This window comes from Ranitomeya imitator, chromosome 1 (genome assembly GCF_032444005.1).
Source record: "Ranitomeya imitator isolate aRanImi1 chromosome 1, aRanImi1.pri, whole genome shotgun sequence".
In the NCBI taxonomy this organism is placed as follows: Eukaryota; Metazoa; Chordata; class Amphibia; order Anura; family Dendrobatidae; genus Ranitomeya; species Ranitomeya imitator.
Genome location: NC_091282.1, coordinates 250,354,908 through 250,371,421, shown reverse-complemented (window position 1 = coordinate 250,371,421; position 16,514 = coordinate 250,354,908). Strand labels below are relative to the sequence as shown.

The window sequence follows — 16,514 nt, the reverse complement described above, 5'->3', positions numbered from 1 at the left end:
AGAATAGCATAAACTTAATGAAAAACGTCACACTTTATTTTAAGTTCTGCCATGATCATCTACACCTTGCTACACCAGATGCCAATGTGAATGCGGTCATAGCACAAAGCAAGGCCCATATTTCTGACTTATTTCAAGGTGGCCTAGTTATCATTCATACACATGGGCATCTATACCACGAATCAAAGTTACTTGAGATGCACTGATTTTTATAAAAAGGTAAATGGTCACTACCTACAGCCTATGGAAAACGCTTACAAAAGTCACAATCATCTTTGCTGTACTATAAACATCCACATAAGTCCCTGCACTACCCAGCAACTTTGCTTCTTTCACGGCACCATGATGCCTTTTCCCAATTGCAGCAGTGAATAAATAATGTGTAAGGGAGTTTTACATGCCAGTTTCCAAACGGCAAGGACAAGATCATGGATTACTCCTTCACATCCGTCTTGGACTTTTGTTACATTTTGCTAAAAGTTGGAAGAAGAGAGGAAAAGACCAAGAATAGTTAAATAAATAAGAAGGGAAATATTATACAAATCAAAAGCTTATCTCACGTCAAAAGATTAATAATGTATAAAAAGGGAATCCCTTTCTGAAAAGTTAAAGGGTAACATCTATTTCCAATGGATACCATTACAGTATTACCTCTTCATATTTATGGTGCGTATCTGATGAGGAAACTAGCAGCATTATGGCATAAAAAAAAAAGAAGGTACCGAATTATGACCTCCACTAGATTAGTATTAGTCAGGAGAAAATTGTTGAGAGCGGTTTCTCGGTTTTCCATACATGTTTTCTGTGCCACTAAGTGGTATCACCTTTTCAATGTTAAAGATGAAAAGTCAAAGAAAATAAAAATAAAGAGCACCAGGGTCTTTACAATCAGAAGCAATGTTGTGATGTACATGTGCCCTTCTTGTTCAGGAGCCCAAGAGAAGTGCGAAACCGTTTTTTTTTTTTGGCAAAAGTGCAACTTGCACCTCTTACTTGCAGTCCGCTATGGCTGAAAGGTGCATTGACAGATCGGAGACAATTTAATTCAATGTCCCTCTGCAATTCTCTGCTCCGCAAAGACAAGGGATCTTAACGTCCTCTATAGGGAACTTGTAATCATATGTGATCTCTTCATTCACATTAATATATTGTTTGGAGTAGATGACAATCTTCTTTTGAGACTCCACAGTGATGACCTTTGCGTAGCAATTAGGCTGAAAAACAATAAAGAGTGAACAAACATAAGCACTATATGGAGCATTTTCAACACTTAAAGGGTTTTTCCCACGAACAAAGCTAATTTTAATCAATAAATCTTGGAATAATAATAACTTCCACAATTGGAAGTGTTTAAAAAAAAAAAAAATGTTCCTGTGTAGTGTGTGTGTCTGACCGTGGAGGAACATGGTCTGATCATAAAACAGCTCCTGGGCAGGGGGGAAAGCAAAAGAGTATACAGACAGTACACGAGATTGCAACATATTCTTTCTTTGAGGTCATACATTGCTTAAAAACAGGCAGCAAAATATTTTACTCACAAAAAGAATCAGCTGTGATCCCATGCTGCCCTGTCTGTATCCTCTTTTGTTTCCTCTCTTAGCCAGGAGCTGTGGTATGATCTGACCGTGTTCCTGCATTGCACTCTTGTGGGAGTGTCTCTCACAGTAATATAGGCTGCATGTGAGATGTCTAACTGTATCCTGGGTGCTGAGGTGTTCATATATCAGCACAGCTTAGCTTCCATCCCGCACTTATTTCCACTTCATGTGCTTTTCTCCTTTTCTATAGCCTGTGCACCCGGCCCTTTCTGAGATTGTGGATACTCCCCCACCAAAACCCACCCTTTCCTCACTCCATTCTCGCTGCGGAGAATCATGTACATCCCTCTCTCCACTCCTATCTTTAACAGTAAGAGAGGACAGGTTTGTAACTTTTTCTTGCTGATGACGGCCTGCATAAAAGACTTGCAGACATTCTGCAGTAGCAAAATGGTAGAACATTTTCAATTAAGACAATTAACTTTTTGCATTTCAAATGCAAAGGAATAACAAATTAAATAACAAGTGCAAGCATGTACAGTACATAGTATGATGTCCTTTCACTCTGCTGGCAGAATCAATAAGGTCTAGAAGTAAAATGTTTCTTAGACTCGCCATGAACTATTCCAACAAACATCTAAAATAAAAAAGTTGACAAAAAGATGCAACTTACATTACAACTATGGTTAATAAACCGAGCAAAATTCCCACATTTAGTGGCATCAATGATGGTGTCATGATCCACCCTAAACATGTAGCTGCTCCCGATCCCTTCATCCTCATATCGCTTTTCCCGCATATCAGCAATGACCTGACAGTAAAAAAAGAAAAAAATTATTTTTTTACTGAAATCAAAATCACAGTCTCCGCTTAGAAAAGATATCCTGTTGGTAACCATCTTACCTGGCGAATATTCTGTCCCACATATTCAATGACCATCTCATCCGCAGCAATTGGCTCCATGGCAAAAAGGCCCCAGTCGTGAATATGGCTCTTACAGAAACGTATTTTCTTCTTGCGAAACTGAAATCAGCAAAACACATTTCATAAAACGTCTATAAATGTACGCTCTGTTTACAACGTCATGTAAATTATATACGAAAAGCTGAACAATAGGATTCTTCACCACATGCTGCAAAACGGCTATTGTCCCAATAAAGTATTGGCTCTAAAAAGAGACCACAGCGCCTCAGAGGATCCAAATGGACTGCAATTTAAGGGTCAATTTACAGACCGATCACTGGTCGACTGGTTATGCAGGCAGACCACAGCAATTGATGGGCTGAGTGATCGATATAAGATTGCTCAGTGCACGTAGGCTGCCATTGTCCTAGGTAGTGCAAGCGCCGTTTACACAGGACGATGCACCACCAAGAATGATAATCTTTTATGCTGCATAAAAGATATTTCACACGATAAACAAGATGCTCATTCGTTGGGAGGTTGGCAGCCTATTTAGACGACAAGATAATCGTGAAATGAGCATTTTTAACAACACTGGTTCACAATGATCTTGCAGTGTTGAAAGACAATACCTAGCAACCTCCACATTAAAACTACTTGGTGCATATCTGTTGACAAAACAAGTGACAAATTCATATCCCCTTTTTAAAAATTAAACCCACTTCCTTACCTTGAGTTGATTAAATTTCAGCAGATCGCTGTCGCAGCTCCCAGTGAAGGAGGAGAGCAGCCGACGCTGTTCTGATCTTCTCTCTGAACCTGCTCGGGTGGAGGTGTGAGGCTGAGCTGGGATGCTCTTCCCCTGGACAGAGGGACAGAAAGGCATTTAGAAGATAAAACAGTATAAGTACATTACACTGCGATAGCGGAAGACCAAAAGAGGAGGTAGAAAGGGAAATGTTCCCTGTGCGTGCGCACTATAATCATTGCATGTGCCCTTATTGCCCATACTAACAGGGTGCAGAACAACGACTACTAGCTCAATGTTGTGTGTTCTGTGCTTTCAGCACCCAAGGTGTAGCAATTTCCTACCTGGGTATCATTCAAGGGTTCCTCAGTCATAGAGCGATTGTTAATGAGGTATTTTGCTTTGTCCTTATGATCAATTTTATAGTATCCCTCACTACGGGCGCAGCCAGTAAGATGATCACGTAACCCATCATCGCGTTTCTTTTTCTTGGGGGAAGAAACACTGGTTGGTGGGGAAAAAAGAGTCAAGGAAAATATACACAAATGCGCTCTTGTAAATTAGAGGTATAATACTATGAAATATATGCTGCCGATGCCCTATAAATCCAGCAAGAACATGCAGATTGTTATAACCATTTGCTGAAATTACCAAAAGGGAAAATTTGACATGTGAATGATGGAGTTTTCTGTCAAGCCAATAGCGGCCGCTATTTTGAAGGAAATCACAGCTTCTCAACATTTCTCAGAGGTCGCACATGTTCTGAAAAAATCTGGGACACCGCACGGAGCGGCTTTACATGCTCAGTGTAAGACGTTTTCTGCAAATTTACATGTATTACCATTTAATCTAGTGGCCACATGTAAATGTGGTCTGATGAAGTGCTGGTATGCAAACTAAAATGGGACACAGTCCAAAGGCCATAGTCAGAAATATCTCCCACAATACGAAAGACTTTCCCCACATAGAATAATTCCTATTGCCGGAAATATTGAGTTTTGCCACCTTCCATGTATTTACAATAGCGGTCAAAAGTTTAGAGACAACTGTTCATGAAAAGATTTCTCTTGTTCTTATTAGAATGTGCACATTGTAGATTTAGGCCTCGCTCCCACTAGAGTTAAAAAATGATCGCTTCGATATTTTTTTTCTCTGCAACTATTATTCTGCAATCATTTACAGGACCTGTTACAGTGTTCTACGCCACAGAATGGTAATGTAGTCGTAAAAATAGGATGGGATATGTGTGCTGTCCTTTTTCTCTCTCACACCCATTGACTTGCATTGGCAAGTCTCATCCGATATACACAATCGCAACATGCTGTGATTTTTTTCCCCCATTTTCAGCTGAGGAAAAAAAAGTTAATAAAAAAAAAAAAATTGCAGATTAGCACGGTCACTGAATAACATTGGTGAGAGTGCAATGCGATTTTTTTTCTCTCATTGCACTCGCAGAGTTTATGCGCAAGTGCGAACGAGGTCTTAGACTGAGGGCAGCAAAACCACAAAGACACATATGGATACAAGGGGTAAAACACCTGTGAAACAAACCAGAGTATGTGGCAAACCGATTTCTCAAAGCCTTCCACTATTAGGGCTGATGCAAATGAGCCTATAAATCGGATGTGTCCTGTCCAATTTTTGATCTGCTAGCACACCGACCCATGATACTAAATAGGTCTGTTCAAACAAACCTGTTTGATGGCGAGAAAAAAAATTGTAGACTCATCCATTCAAGTCTATAGGTGGTATAAAACAAATAAACAAAAAAAGGCTCTCATAGAAACCCGAATGGCAATTTTTATGGTTACATTTCTATTATAAAGCTAGGAAACTGTATTTGATTATGTGCATTTTTTTTGTAGTTGTATGAAGGACATCAAAAACGGATATACAGATGACACAATGACAAAAATTAGAAAGAAAAAAAAAAGTCTGGATGAAACTCAAACAATTTTTTATTCATTTGCCTGCAGCAACCCTAACTCCGATAGCTTCACACACCCTTGACATTTCTTCAAGCAGCTTCATCAGGAGTCACCTGGAATGACTTCCTATGAACTGGTAGGTCTCAGAAAGAGATCATTTGTGGAATCATCGACCTACAGAAAGTGTTTGTGAGGCAGTGTTGGTGCACAGTTCCATACAATGCAGAGCCCTATTTCACAACTGATCTAAGCTAGAATATGGCAAGAACCACTCAACTAAGTTAAGAGAGATGACCGTCTATCATTATTTTAGGATATGAAAACCATTCAATGTGGAATATTTCTAGAACCTTAAAAAAGTATCCTCAAGTGAAGTTATGAAAACCAATAGTCGACATGAAGAAACTGACTCATGAGAAATGCCCCTGGAATGGAAGGCCAAGAATTACCTCTGCTGTAGAGGATAAGTTCATCAGAGTTACCAGACTCAGAAACTGAAAATTGACAACACCTCAGAGAACAGCCCTCAAAAATGTTGCACAGAAATCATGTAGCAGACACATCTCAACAGGAACTGTCCAGAGTAGGCTGTGAGTAGAAGGCCTTTATGGTCGAAATGACACAAATAAGCTACTGAAGATCACAAACAAGAAGAGACTTATTTTGGCCAAGCAAAACAAGAACTGGACAATAGATCAGTGGAAGTCTCTGTGGTCTGAAAACTTAGAATTTGGAGATTTTTGCTAACAACCACCATGCCACTGTGAGACACAGAATAGGTGAGCAGATTTCTACATGTGTGGTGTCCAGTGTGAGGCATAGAGGAGGTGTGATGGTGTGGGAGTGCTTTGCTAGTGACACAGTTGCTGATTTATTCCAAATTCAAGGCACACTTATCCAGCAAGGCTAACCACAGGTTTCTGCACTCATGTATTGCAACAGGACAATGACCTGAAATAGCTTTCCAGGCTATGTGACTAAAAAAGAGAGTGAAGTAGTGTTGCGTCAAATGACACTGCCTGCGCAACCACCCAACTTTACCCAATTGAGGTGGCTTCAGACGAGTTTAACACAGAATGAATGCAAAGCAACCAACAGTGCTCAGCAATGCTGGGAACTTTTTCATACTGGAATGTCATTCAAGGAAACTACCTTAATGAAGTTGATTGAAAAATGCCAAGAGTGTGTAATGCGGTCAGAGTTACTTTCAAGAATCTAAGTTTTGCGTTTATGACGTTCTGATTTCTTTCTTACATTTCTAAACTTCTTTTTGTCCAAATCTATTCTTTATTTTTTCTACCTTCAGTCTGAATCCACAATGTGCACAATCCAATAAGGACAAGGAAAAGCATTGCATGAACAGGTGTGTTCAAACTTTTGACAGGTACTGAACATTTGATGAAAATACATAACAGTACTATTACCCAGTACCATTTCCACACATGGAATCGATATTATCTACAATATATGATATAGTAGAAAAATACAGCCTGGGAAAAGAAATGATTCTGCTACTAAATATGGCTTAAGCCCCACAAAAAAACTACCTACCTTTCTTTAACCTGTCCTTGAAAGGAAACAGACAGCAGGATTTACCCCTAAAAGTTATTAAGGTTGTTTTTTTTTAATTATATTTCAAATAACATTTTAACTGATCCATGTATGATTGCTAATTGCTGCTGTAGTGGGTTTAAAACTAAGTTTAATGGGGTATTCCCATCTCCAAGAATCTATCCCAATATGTAGTAGGTGTAATAATAATAATGATAATATTAGCAAATACCTACAATTAGAAATGTAGTAGTTTTTTTTTATTTGCTGTCTCTTTCCTCATGTACAGTCATTGCAGGACCTTAGGTATCCATGCATCCATCCACTGATAAAGTGACAGCTAGCTGCTAGTGGTCGTAACCATGGACACCTAAGGTCCTGCAATGCCTGCACATGAGGAAAGAGACATAGCAAATAAAAAACCTATTCTGCATTTCTAATTAGAGGTATTTGCTAAAATTATTACTATTACACCTGCTACATATTGGGATAGATTTTTGGAGATGGGACTACTTATTTAATACCAGCATGCTGTCACTCATTCTAAATGCGCACTGGTATCTGCACAGGTTGGAATGTCAATCACGCTGTTGTGGGAATGACTGACAGCAGTGATGACTTGTCTGGGTTTTCGCATGTTGGCATTAAAAAGAATCTTTCATGGAAAAAATGCTATTGACCTGCAGGTTAGTAGCGTTTTGGAGATGCTCGGCTCAAGTATGGAAAGCCCTGCTGCTAGGAGGAAATTAACTTTATTCCTCCCGGCAGCAGGCTTTCAGTCAGGGGTGGGCCAGTAGGCTTCAGCCACTGTTCAGTGCAAAATGAGCAGCGGATGAAACCATGCCCCAGAATGGACTAAGGCTGAGCATTAGAGCTGCAGAGCAGAATAATATACAGCTCTTGCAAAAATTAAGAGACAACTGCAACATTTTCAGTTTGTCTGATTTTTCTCTTTATAGGTATATTTTTGAATAAAATATAAATTGTTCTTTTATACTATAAACTACTGACAACATGTCTCCGAAGTTCCAAGCAATAAATTTTGTATTTATTTTCTGAAAATGACAAATGGTCAAAGTAACAAAAAAATGCATTGCTTAAAGACCTCAAGTAATGCAAAAAACCCCAAACAAGTTCATAATCATTTAGAAACAACAATACTAATGTTTTAACTCAGGAAGAGTTCAGAAATCAATATTTTGTGGAATAACCATGATTTTTAGTCACTGGTACAAAATTTAAGCAGTTCTTCTTTGTTTGATGGCTTGTGGCTATCCATTGTCCTCTTGATTACATTCCAGAGGTTTTCAATTGGGTTCAGGTCTGGAGATTGGGCTGGCCATGACAGGGATTTGATGTGGTGGTCCTTCATCCACACCTTGATTGACCTAGATGTGTGGAATGGCGCATTGTCCTGCTGGAAAAACCAGTCCTCCAAGTTGGGGAACATTGCCTGAGCAGAAGGAATCAACTTTTTCCATGATATCCTTGTATGCGGCTTGATTCATACGTCCTTCGCAAAGGTTAACCTGCCCAATTCCAGCCTTGCTGAAGCATCCCCAGAGCATCCCCAGATCAACACCTGGTCGTCTAATGGTTAGATGGAGACCGGGAGAGGCGTGCAAGCCACAGTGTCTTGCACCCACTGTGAAATTTGGTGGAGGATCGGTGATGATCTGGGGATGCTTCAGCAAGGCTCAAATTGGGCAGGTTAATCTTCGCAAAGGACATATGAATCAAGCCGCATACAAGGTTATTCTGGAAAAACAGTTGATTCTTTCTGCTCAGGCAATGTTCCCCAACTTGGAGGACTGGTTTTTCCAGCAGGACAATATTTTTTTTTTTTTTGTAATTTTGTTCCTGTGTTGCAGAAATATTACCAACCAAATGTTTTTACATATGAGATATATATATTTATTATAGATATTTGCAGTCACACGTCTGGACCCCGAGAGCGTCATAGGCTATGTTGTGAGGCAAAAATTTAACCCCGCGCTTTTCAATTCCCAAACAATTTTGCCCCTATCTACATAATGGGGAAAAGGTGAAAGGAAAAGTGTTGGAAGAAAATTGACAGCTGCCAGATGTGAACAAGGGGGACTTAAAGAATGAGATGGCGCCAAAGAGTATATACCGTACAGTTGCTAAGGTGGGGCCCCGACATGGGCTACTCACTACACACGGGGATATGAACACACACAAAATGCTCCACACACAACCACGTGCTTGAACACATATACCACCCTCAACACATTTCACCAGACATACATACAACCTCGCCACATAAAAGTCGCCACTCAAACATTCAGGTCTTTGGAGATGGACTTGTAGCCTTGAGATTGCTCATGCTTCCTCAAGTCCTCAGACAGTTCTTTGGTCTTCTTTCTTTTCTCCATGCTCAATGTGGTACACACAAGGACACAGGACAGAGGTTGAGTCAACTTTAATCCATGTCAACTGGCAGCAAGTGTGATTTAGTTATTGCCAACACCTGTTAGGTGTCACGGGTAAGTTAAAGGTGCTGTTAATTACACAAATTAGAGAAGCATCACATGATTTTTCGAACAGTGCCAATACTTTTGTCCACCCCTTTTTTATGTTCGGTGTGGAATTATATCCAATTTGGCTTTAGGACAATTCTTTTTGTGTTTTTTCATTTAAGGCAAATTAAATGAAGATAACAAAGAATTTGTGTTTGCAATCATTTTCAGGAAGAAACTGAGTATTATCTGACAGAATTGCAGGGGTATCAATACTTTTGGCCACAACTGTATATACTATATACAGGGGAGATGACAAACATGAATATACAGAGGTGAAAATGAGAGGTGTGAGGTGAAAATGAGAGGTGTGAGGTGAAAATGAAAAGGTGTGAGTGCAAAATGAAAAGGTGTGAGTGCAAAATGAAAAGGTGTGAGTGCAAAATGAAAAGGTGTGAGTGCAAAATGAAAAGGTGTGAGTGCAAAATGAAAAGGTGTGAGTGCAAAATGAAAAGGTGTGAGTGCAAAATGAAAAGGTGTGAGTGCAAAATGAAAAGGTGTGAGTGCAAAATGAAAAGGTGTGAGTGCAAAATGAAAAGGTGTGAGTGCAAAATGAAAAGGTGTGAGTGCAAAATGAAAAGGTGTGAGTGCAAAATGAGAGAAGTGAGGGAAAATAGTGGAGTGATCGAAAAATGACAGATGTGAGGTCGAAATGAAAAGTGCTAGTGGGGAATGAGAGGAGTGAGGGGGAAAATGAGAGCTGTGAGGGGGAAAATGAAAGATGTGAGGGGAAAAATGAGAGGCGTGATGGGAAAATGAGAAGCGTTAAGGGAAAATAACAGAAGTGAGGTGCTATAACTAGTCACAGATATTTACTATGCCCAGGCAACGCCGGGCTCTTCAGCATGTATGTATGTATGTATGTATGTATGTATGTATGTATGTATGTATGTATGTATGTATGTATGTATTTTATTATTTTACAGTAGTATTTCCCACCCAAACTTCAGACCTCATGGCCCTCAACAGATCAGGTTTTCAGGATTTCCTTGGTATTGCGTAGATGATGAAATTAATATCAATGTATCAGAAATCACCACAGGTTCTCTCACTTGTGCAATACTAAGGAAATACTGAAAACATGATGTGTTGGGGGTTGTGAAGACTGGAGTTTGGGAAACACTGCCTTAGGCCGGGTTCACATTAGCGTTTCTGTGCACAGTGTATGATCCGCATGCGTCCATAGCTTTAACATGATGTACGCAGGGACATGTGTTCGTGTACGCATGCATCGTTTCGCGGTGTGCAGCGGTGTCGGGAGAATGCAACATGTTGCATTTTTTGAAGAGTCAAATATTGCACAATCAAGCGCATGCGGATGATTGAGTAAAAAAAACGCATTACTGTCTATGGGAACTCATAGGTACGCATGCGTTCGATACGCACGCGTACTTTAGACTGCGCATGTCCAGGAAATAATGTCACCAACTCCACCATGCGTATAAACAACGCAAACGCATGCCCAAACGCATTTAAACGCATGCACACAAAGCTTTTTTTTGCGTCATGCGTAAGATGCGGAGGCGTAAGAATGCAGATGATACGCTGCACACAGAAATGCTAATGTGAACCTAGCCTTAGAGGATGTTTCTCAGTGTGTGAGATGCAATGATATAGCTCTCATCTCCTTCCTGCATGAGTCAGTGTGTGGGGTGGGGTGGTTAGTACAGTTGAGTTTCTGTGTCATATTACAAACCCTTCTATTAGCTCTCAGGATTACCGAGTGTGTTAGTATCACACTTACAATTGCTGTACTCAGTCAACTTGTACTCGCTCATCAGATCAAGGCTGACATTACATCTTACCCAGGAGCAGCCTATCCAGCACTACTTCTGCGTGACATATAATGAGACCCTGTGCTGATCTCACTGCAGTGCGAGAACTAATAGTGCAGCGCCCCAGAGTCCTGGTCGTTGCAGTAATATCGTTCTTCCACCACCAGGGGGAGTGATGTTACGTCTGATGGCACCAAAGGAGATCACCCTGCCAGGTATCACAGCCACACACACACACACACACACACACACACACACACACACACACTTTACACGCCGGTCCACCAGGGGGAGCTAAGGGTTCTGTTCACTAGGCCACTCCTCACATAGGGTAAAACTGGTGGGTTGGTTAGGAAGTCAGGCAGTTGGAGTCAGGAGCCAGAAGGAGAAGGAGAGAAGCAGACTGGGCTCGGCCCAGGGAATTCCTGTCAGGCAGACAGAGGAAAAAGGAAAGAACATCAGCGGCTCAGTAGGAAAGAAGGACACGGAGCTGCGCCTGCACCCCATGCGGCAGCCTCCTACGGAAGGACAAGAAATGAAGTGTGCCGTAGTGAGTGAGCACAGAAGTCATAGCAACAGGAGTGAAACATCAGTGGGAGACCAGCTAGAAGCAGGCTGCCTCCATCTGAAGCGAAGATCCGGTGGCCGGAACACCGAGGGAGTAATAGACTCTAAGCTTTACTTCAGAGACCGGCAGGGCAGTCGATTCCAAGTTGGCTGTCCGACCTAAACACCTAAGCAGACAAGGTGGCAACGTGGAGGAGGGGCGACACTAGGGTCCCTATAAAATAGCCTCAGGCCACCACCGTCATACGGGTATGTCCTATCCATCTGGGGGACAGAGAGAGAGAGAGAGAGGTAACAACAGTGAGGACCTTATGGTAGCTAATGCAAGTAGGGACCTACTACATTACTGTGCGCAAGGGGAAGGCTACTGATTTCCACCTGGATAAGGGGACTCTGGAATTAGACCGGCCGGATTCTGCCTAGCCTGTCATCCGGCACTCTGGACTGTGGATGCTGAAGCCTTCAGTAAAGGTAAAGAGACTGCACCCATTGTGTTCTCGTTTATTCACCACGCCTTGTACCATCCACCATCACCATCTACACTTCTGGGGATATACTTCACCTGTGGGAAGGTACACCATCTAGCTGCCATTCCATCACCCCAGCGGACCCCTAAGCAGCGTCGGTCACCCTGACCGAATACCCCAGGTGGCGTCATGAACACTACCGTTATCTACAAACTCTGCCTTTTTATTGGGTGCCCCTCATAGGGCCACGGTCTGGGTCGGGCCACCGTGACATCCCGGCTGAGGGAACTGAAGGCCCCGGTACCGAGTACCCCATTGCCCTTACGTGAGGGCGATCCAAGAGCACAACAGACAATAAATGAATAATGAAATTGAGCCTCCTGATGGTGGGGTGGGGGTTCAGTTCAGCAGAGCTGACAGTGCCATAAAAGGAAAGCTGATTTAATGGTTCATAATTTGACACGGCTAAACTCTGCTGCACTGCTCCTGACACTGACTCATGCAAGAGGTTAGCCCAAGAGATTAGGCTGTCTGTCATTATACATCTCACACAGAGAAATCTCCTCAAAGCTATGGTGAGGACTTTTTTATTTTTTCCTTTGAGCATTTTTGCCGGCTAATGATTGGTCAGCATCCTACAGGGATTAGAAGTACCCATCAAGTGCAAACTGATAAAAAATTTTTTTTTTTTTAGTTAAAATTGGTGTTAACTCTTTCGGTGCCATGTACTTTGATTGCTAATATCTCTGCAACGGAGAGGTGAAATAAAAAAACAAACATTTTATTCCACATGTCAGCCACTGTTACATAATAAAAAGGGGGAGAAGCCAGCGCTGCTTATGACAAGCTTAAGCTTTGTGGGGTTTTTTCATGATACAAACGCTATAAAAACGCATAAAAAACGCATACATATGCATCCTATCATTTAGAATGCATTCCGCATTTTTTGTGCACATGATGCGTTTTTTTTGCAGAAAAAACGCATTGCGGAAAAATAAGCATCATGTTCATTATTTTTGCGGATTTTATGCGGATTTCCCATTATATTATGGCATTTGGAGTGTCTGGGGAAAAAACGCAAAAAATCTGCATAAAATCCGCAAAAAAAAAAAAAAAAAAAACGCATAAAAACCGCGAAAAATACACATGCAGAATTCATGCGGAAAACCTCAGGTTTATCTCAGGAAAATTCTGCACGCATTCCGGACGTGTGCACATACCCTCACAGCACATCCTGCACAGAACCCAATTTATTATATATTTTAGGAGCTGGAGTAGATAAATTTTATACCAACTTAGACTCCACCAGAATGGACAGACTCCACAGCACAGGTCACATGGTCTGCCAGTAAATAGACAACTTTTCTGAAAGGTCACAGAGGCTCCAATACCATTAACCCCTTAGTGACCGCCGATATGCTTTAAAATGGCGGCCGCTAAGGGTACTTAATCCCTCATCGTCGTTTTAAAACGGAGATCTGAAAATATCAGGTCTCAACGAGACATCTGGTTATGTCGACGAACCGATGACCCCTGATCATGTGACAAGGGTCACCGGTGTGTGTATTTCCGGCCCGATGGTCGGAAGCGTGACTTAAATGCTGGTGTCGGAGTTTGACAGCACCATTTAACTAGTTAATAGCCGCGGGTGGAGCGCGATTCCACCCGCAGCTATTGCGGAAACATGTTAGCTGTTCAAAACAGCTGACATAATTTTTTATTTATATAGTGCCAACATATTCCGCAGCACTTTACAAATTATAGAGGGGACTTGTACAGACAATAGACATTACAGCATAACAGAAATAACAGTTCAAAATAGATACCAAGAGGAATGAGGGCCCTGCTCGCAAGCTTACAGCCTATGAGGAAAAGGGGAGACACGAGAGGTGACATGTCCCTGGAAAGATGTGGGCTCACCGCCGAAGCCCACATCAAATTGGAGGATTCGGACATCGGTGTACTAATATGTCCGATGTCAGTAAGGGGTTAAACACTAATCTAATACCATATCTCATCATATTCCTAAATTTCGGTGTCACATTTAAGCAACACCCCTCTACAGCTAAGCCAGATCCTACACACGTTTCATCCCATCTTTCATCTTCAAGTGAGATGCAAACATTGTTTTAAAGACAATAAAGAATAAATTAGTTGAAAAGTAGCGGTTGCAATCACAATAATAAATCTGCTTTTTGTCAAATTTTTCTAACGATGCCTCACCTGACAGATAAGGTGGGACATCTGGGCCTCACTATATATAATGGAAGTCTGTGCCAAAAACCTTTCTAAATTGTGCTTTTGTCTTCTAAACTGTGTAAAATGTAACAATTAAAAAAAAAGTTCTGCAGCTCGAAGTCAGTACTTTAAGAAAAAACCTCCCTAGCTGTGTCTCACCAACAACAAGGGGTGTCTGACTGTTTTATCCCCCAAACCAGGGCACCTCAAACAACCGGAGTTTATTTTGGAGGACATTACAGCCAACAAGCTCTTTCTTGAGGATATATCTTGCAAGTGAGTATAGTTAAAATAGAAAGAAAAACAAAGGCAAAAGGACGCACATTTCTAAAAAGGATATGAGGATGATAGACCCATAGGGTGTCATTGAGCCAATCCATGCCATTATCTTGCTGTAGAAGCCGATCATAAGTAACACACATGTACTTGACATCTTCTTCATCAATCCCCCTATTCCATATGTCATACAAGATGCTCATCTCCTCAAACTCTGTACGGGGCTTGAAGAGAGACCGATGAGGAGAAAATTCAGGTGAAACCGAAATTTCCTCATATTTCTTTTTGGACCTCCAATTTCGTGGTTTTTTGAGTTTAGTAATATCATCCTCCTCTTTTATGTCCTTTCTCCACTGGTTCTCTAACTCTTTCAAGGGGACTTTCTGGTTTATGGCTTCATAGTTGGGGATATGACATTTCTCCTCATTCCGGAAGTCTAAGGGAAGTGCTGCGGGATCTTTAATGCCACAGACGTCACTAGCTTGATCAATGATTACAGATGCCTCCATAGAAACATCTACCAATCCACCCATAGGGAGAGGTTCTGAAATCTTCTCAGTGTTATCGTCTGTAAGTAAGGTGGAAGGAGGGATTCTTTTGGGCCGTCCAGGTTTCCTCCTGCTAGTAGGAGGAAGAGTAGGTGAAGGTGCAGATTCTTCCATGGTAGGCAGCGGCCCTTTTTCAAGTTCTGGCTCACGCTCTTCATTTAATAACTTATCAGTAAAATAGGCAGGAATTTCAGATGGTTCCAGATCATCACCTGTTAACCTGATGTCTTTTTGCTGATCCCCTCTTGGAGAGCTCACAAATGGGATGGGAGAAGGAACATTATTCACGATTAAGGAAGCACTGGCTGGTTCTTTAAATGATTTTTCATCTGGTTCATCAACTGAAGGTTTCTTACTTGATGGATGACATGGGAAGGTAGCATTAGATTCAGGGAAGGTTGGAGTGAAATTAAAGTCTCTTCCTGGAGTCCTTGGAATTCCACTGTTTATTATACCAGGTGACTGGGAAAGGTAGGAGAATGGGCTTCCAGGAATGTGAGGAGAAGCGAGAATTAAACTACTGCCAGTGAGTGGAGCATCATTGCCAGGTGTGGCTGGGACAGTATCGGTACTCTGGGACTTCTCAAGAGGAGACGATTTGGCAGAGAATTCTCTGCCCGGCGTCCTTGGAAGTTCTTCCTCAGATAGCAATTTTGTGACTGCCAAGTGGCAAAGGTTCTTCTCATGATGTACTGGTAGGTCCTCTTCTTTATTGTGAGTGTGAGTCAAAGGAAGGGCAGTTAGAGCTACTTTTGGGACACCTGGAGGAGGAACCTCTGAATCAGAATGAGAAGCTGCATCTTGCCCAGGCGTCCGTGGGCAGAGTACATCATCCTCTGCAATAAAAGGGGCCAATTTTACATGCAGTTGTGGAGTATCAGAAGACATTTCTTCTGGCTTTAGAAGGATGCTTGCTTCTCCAAAAGCTCCAGTAGGTGTTAGAGGTCGAATTACATTCTCCTGGGCCTCTATAATTGGGCTCTCCAAAACAGGCTCCAAGTGCAGCTCCACGTACACTTCAGATGGGTCTTCTGCATTGAAAAGAATAATTTGTCATGAGAATATAGTTATGGGCAATTTATCACAATATTGTGTAATAGCGTTATAATTGATTTTACAGGGAAGTAAAACAATAATGAACTGCAAAAAACTAGTTGCACAAGTGATAATTATATGCCAGAAATCTAAGAAGTGGAAAATATTTGCTTTTTCCACATTTATGTATTTAATGTGAAGACTTAGATTGTGGCTTGGTTACTCCAAATAACCAGGTGATTTTAATATCAATAACCTAACTACTAGGTTCTGCAAGCTGTGTCCCATACAAGAGAATGTGAGAACTTGCAGTACCATTCAGGGCCAGTATGCCGTGTACAGAGATGTGCCACTTCTGGTGCACCACACCCCGTTTACCCAGCCGAATGATGTGGAGCGA

The 16,514-nt window shown here is 41.5% G+C and overlaps 1 protein-coding gene across 1 annotated transcript in view; it reads right to left on the bottom strand.

Annotated features, from left to right (window-relative positions):
• Window positions 1-909: 909 nt before the first annotated feature.
• SETD1B (SET domain containing 1B, histone lysine methyltransferase) overlaps window positions 910-16,514 on the bottom strand; it is a 55,039-nt gene continuing 39,434 nt past the window's right edge. The window contains exons 13-18 of the mRNA XM_069755491.1: window positions 14,596-16,110; window positions 3,534-3,700; window positions 3,172-3,303; window positions 2,442-2,561; window positions 2,212-2,349; window positions 910-1,214 (exon numbers count right to left, since the gene is read on the bottom strand). Of these exons, the coding sequence (XP_069611592.1) occupies window positions 1,041-1,214; window positions 2,212-2,349; window positions 2,442-2,561; window positions 3,172-3,303; window positions 3,534-3,700; window positions 14,596-16,110 (2,246 nt within the window). The 3' untranslated portion in view covers window positions 910-1,040. The remainder of the gene's footprint in view (window positions 1,215-2,211; window positions 2,350-2,441; window positions 2,562-3,171; window positions 3,304-3,533; window positions 3,701-14,595; window positions 16,111-16,514) is intronic.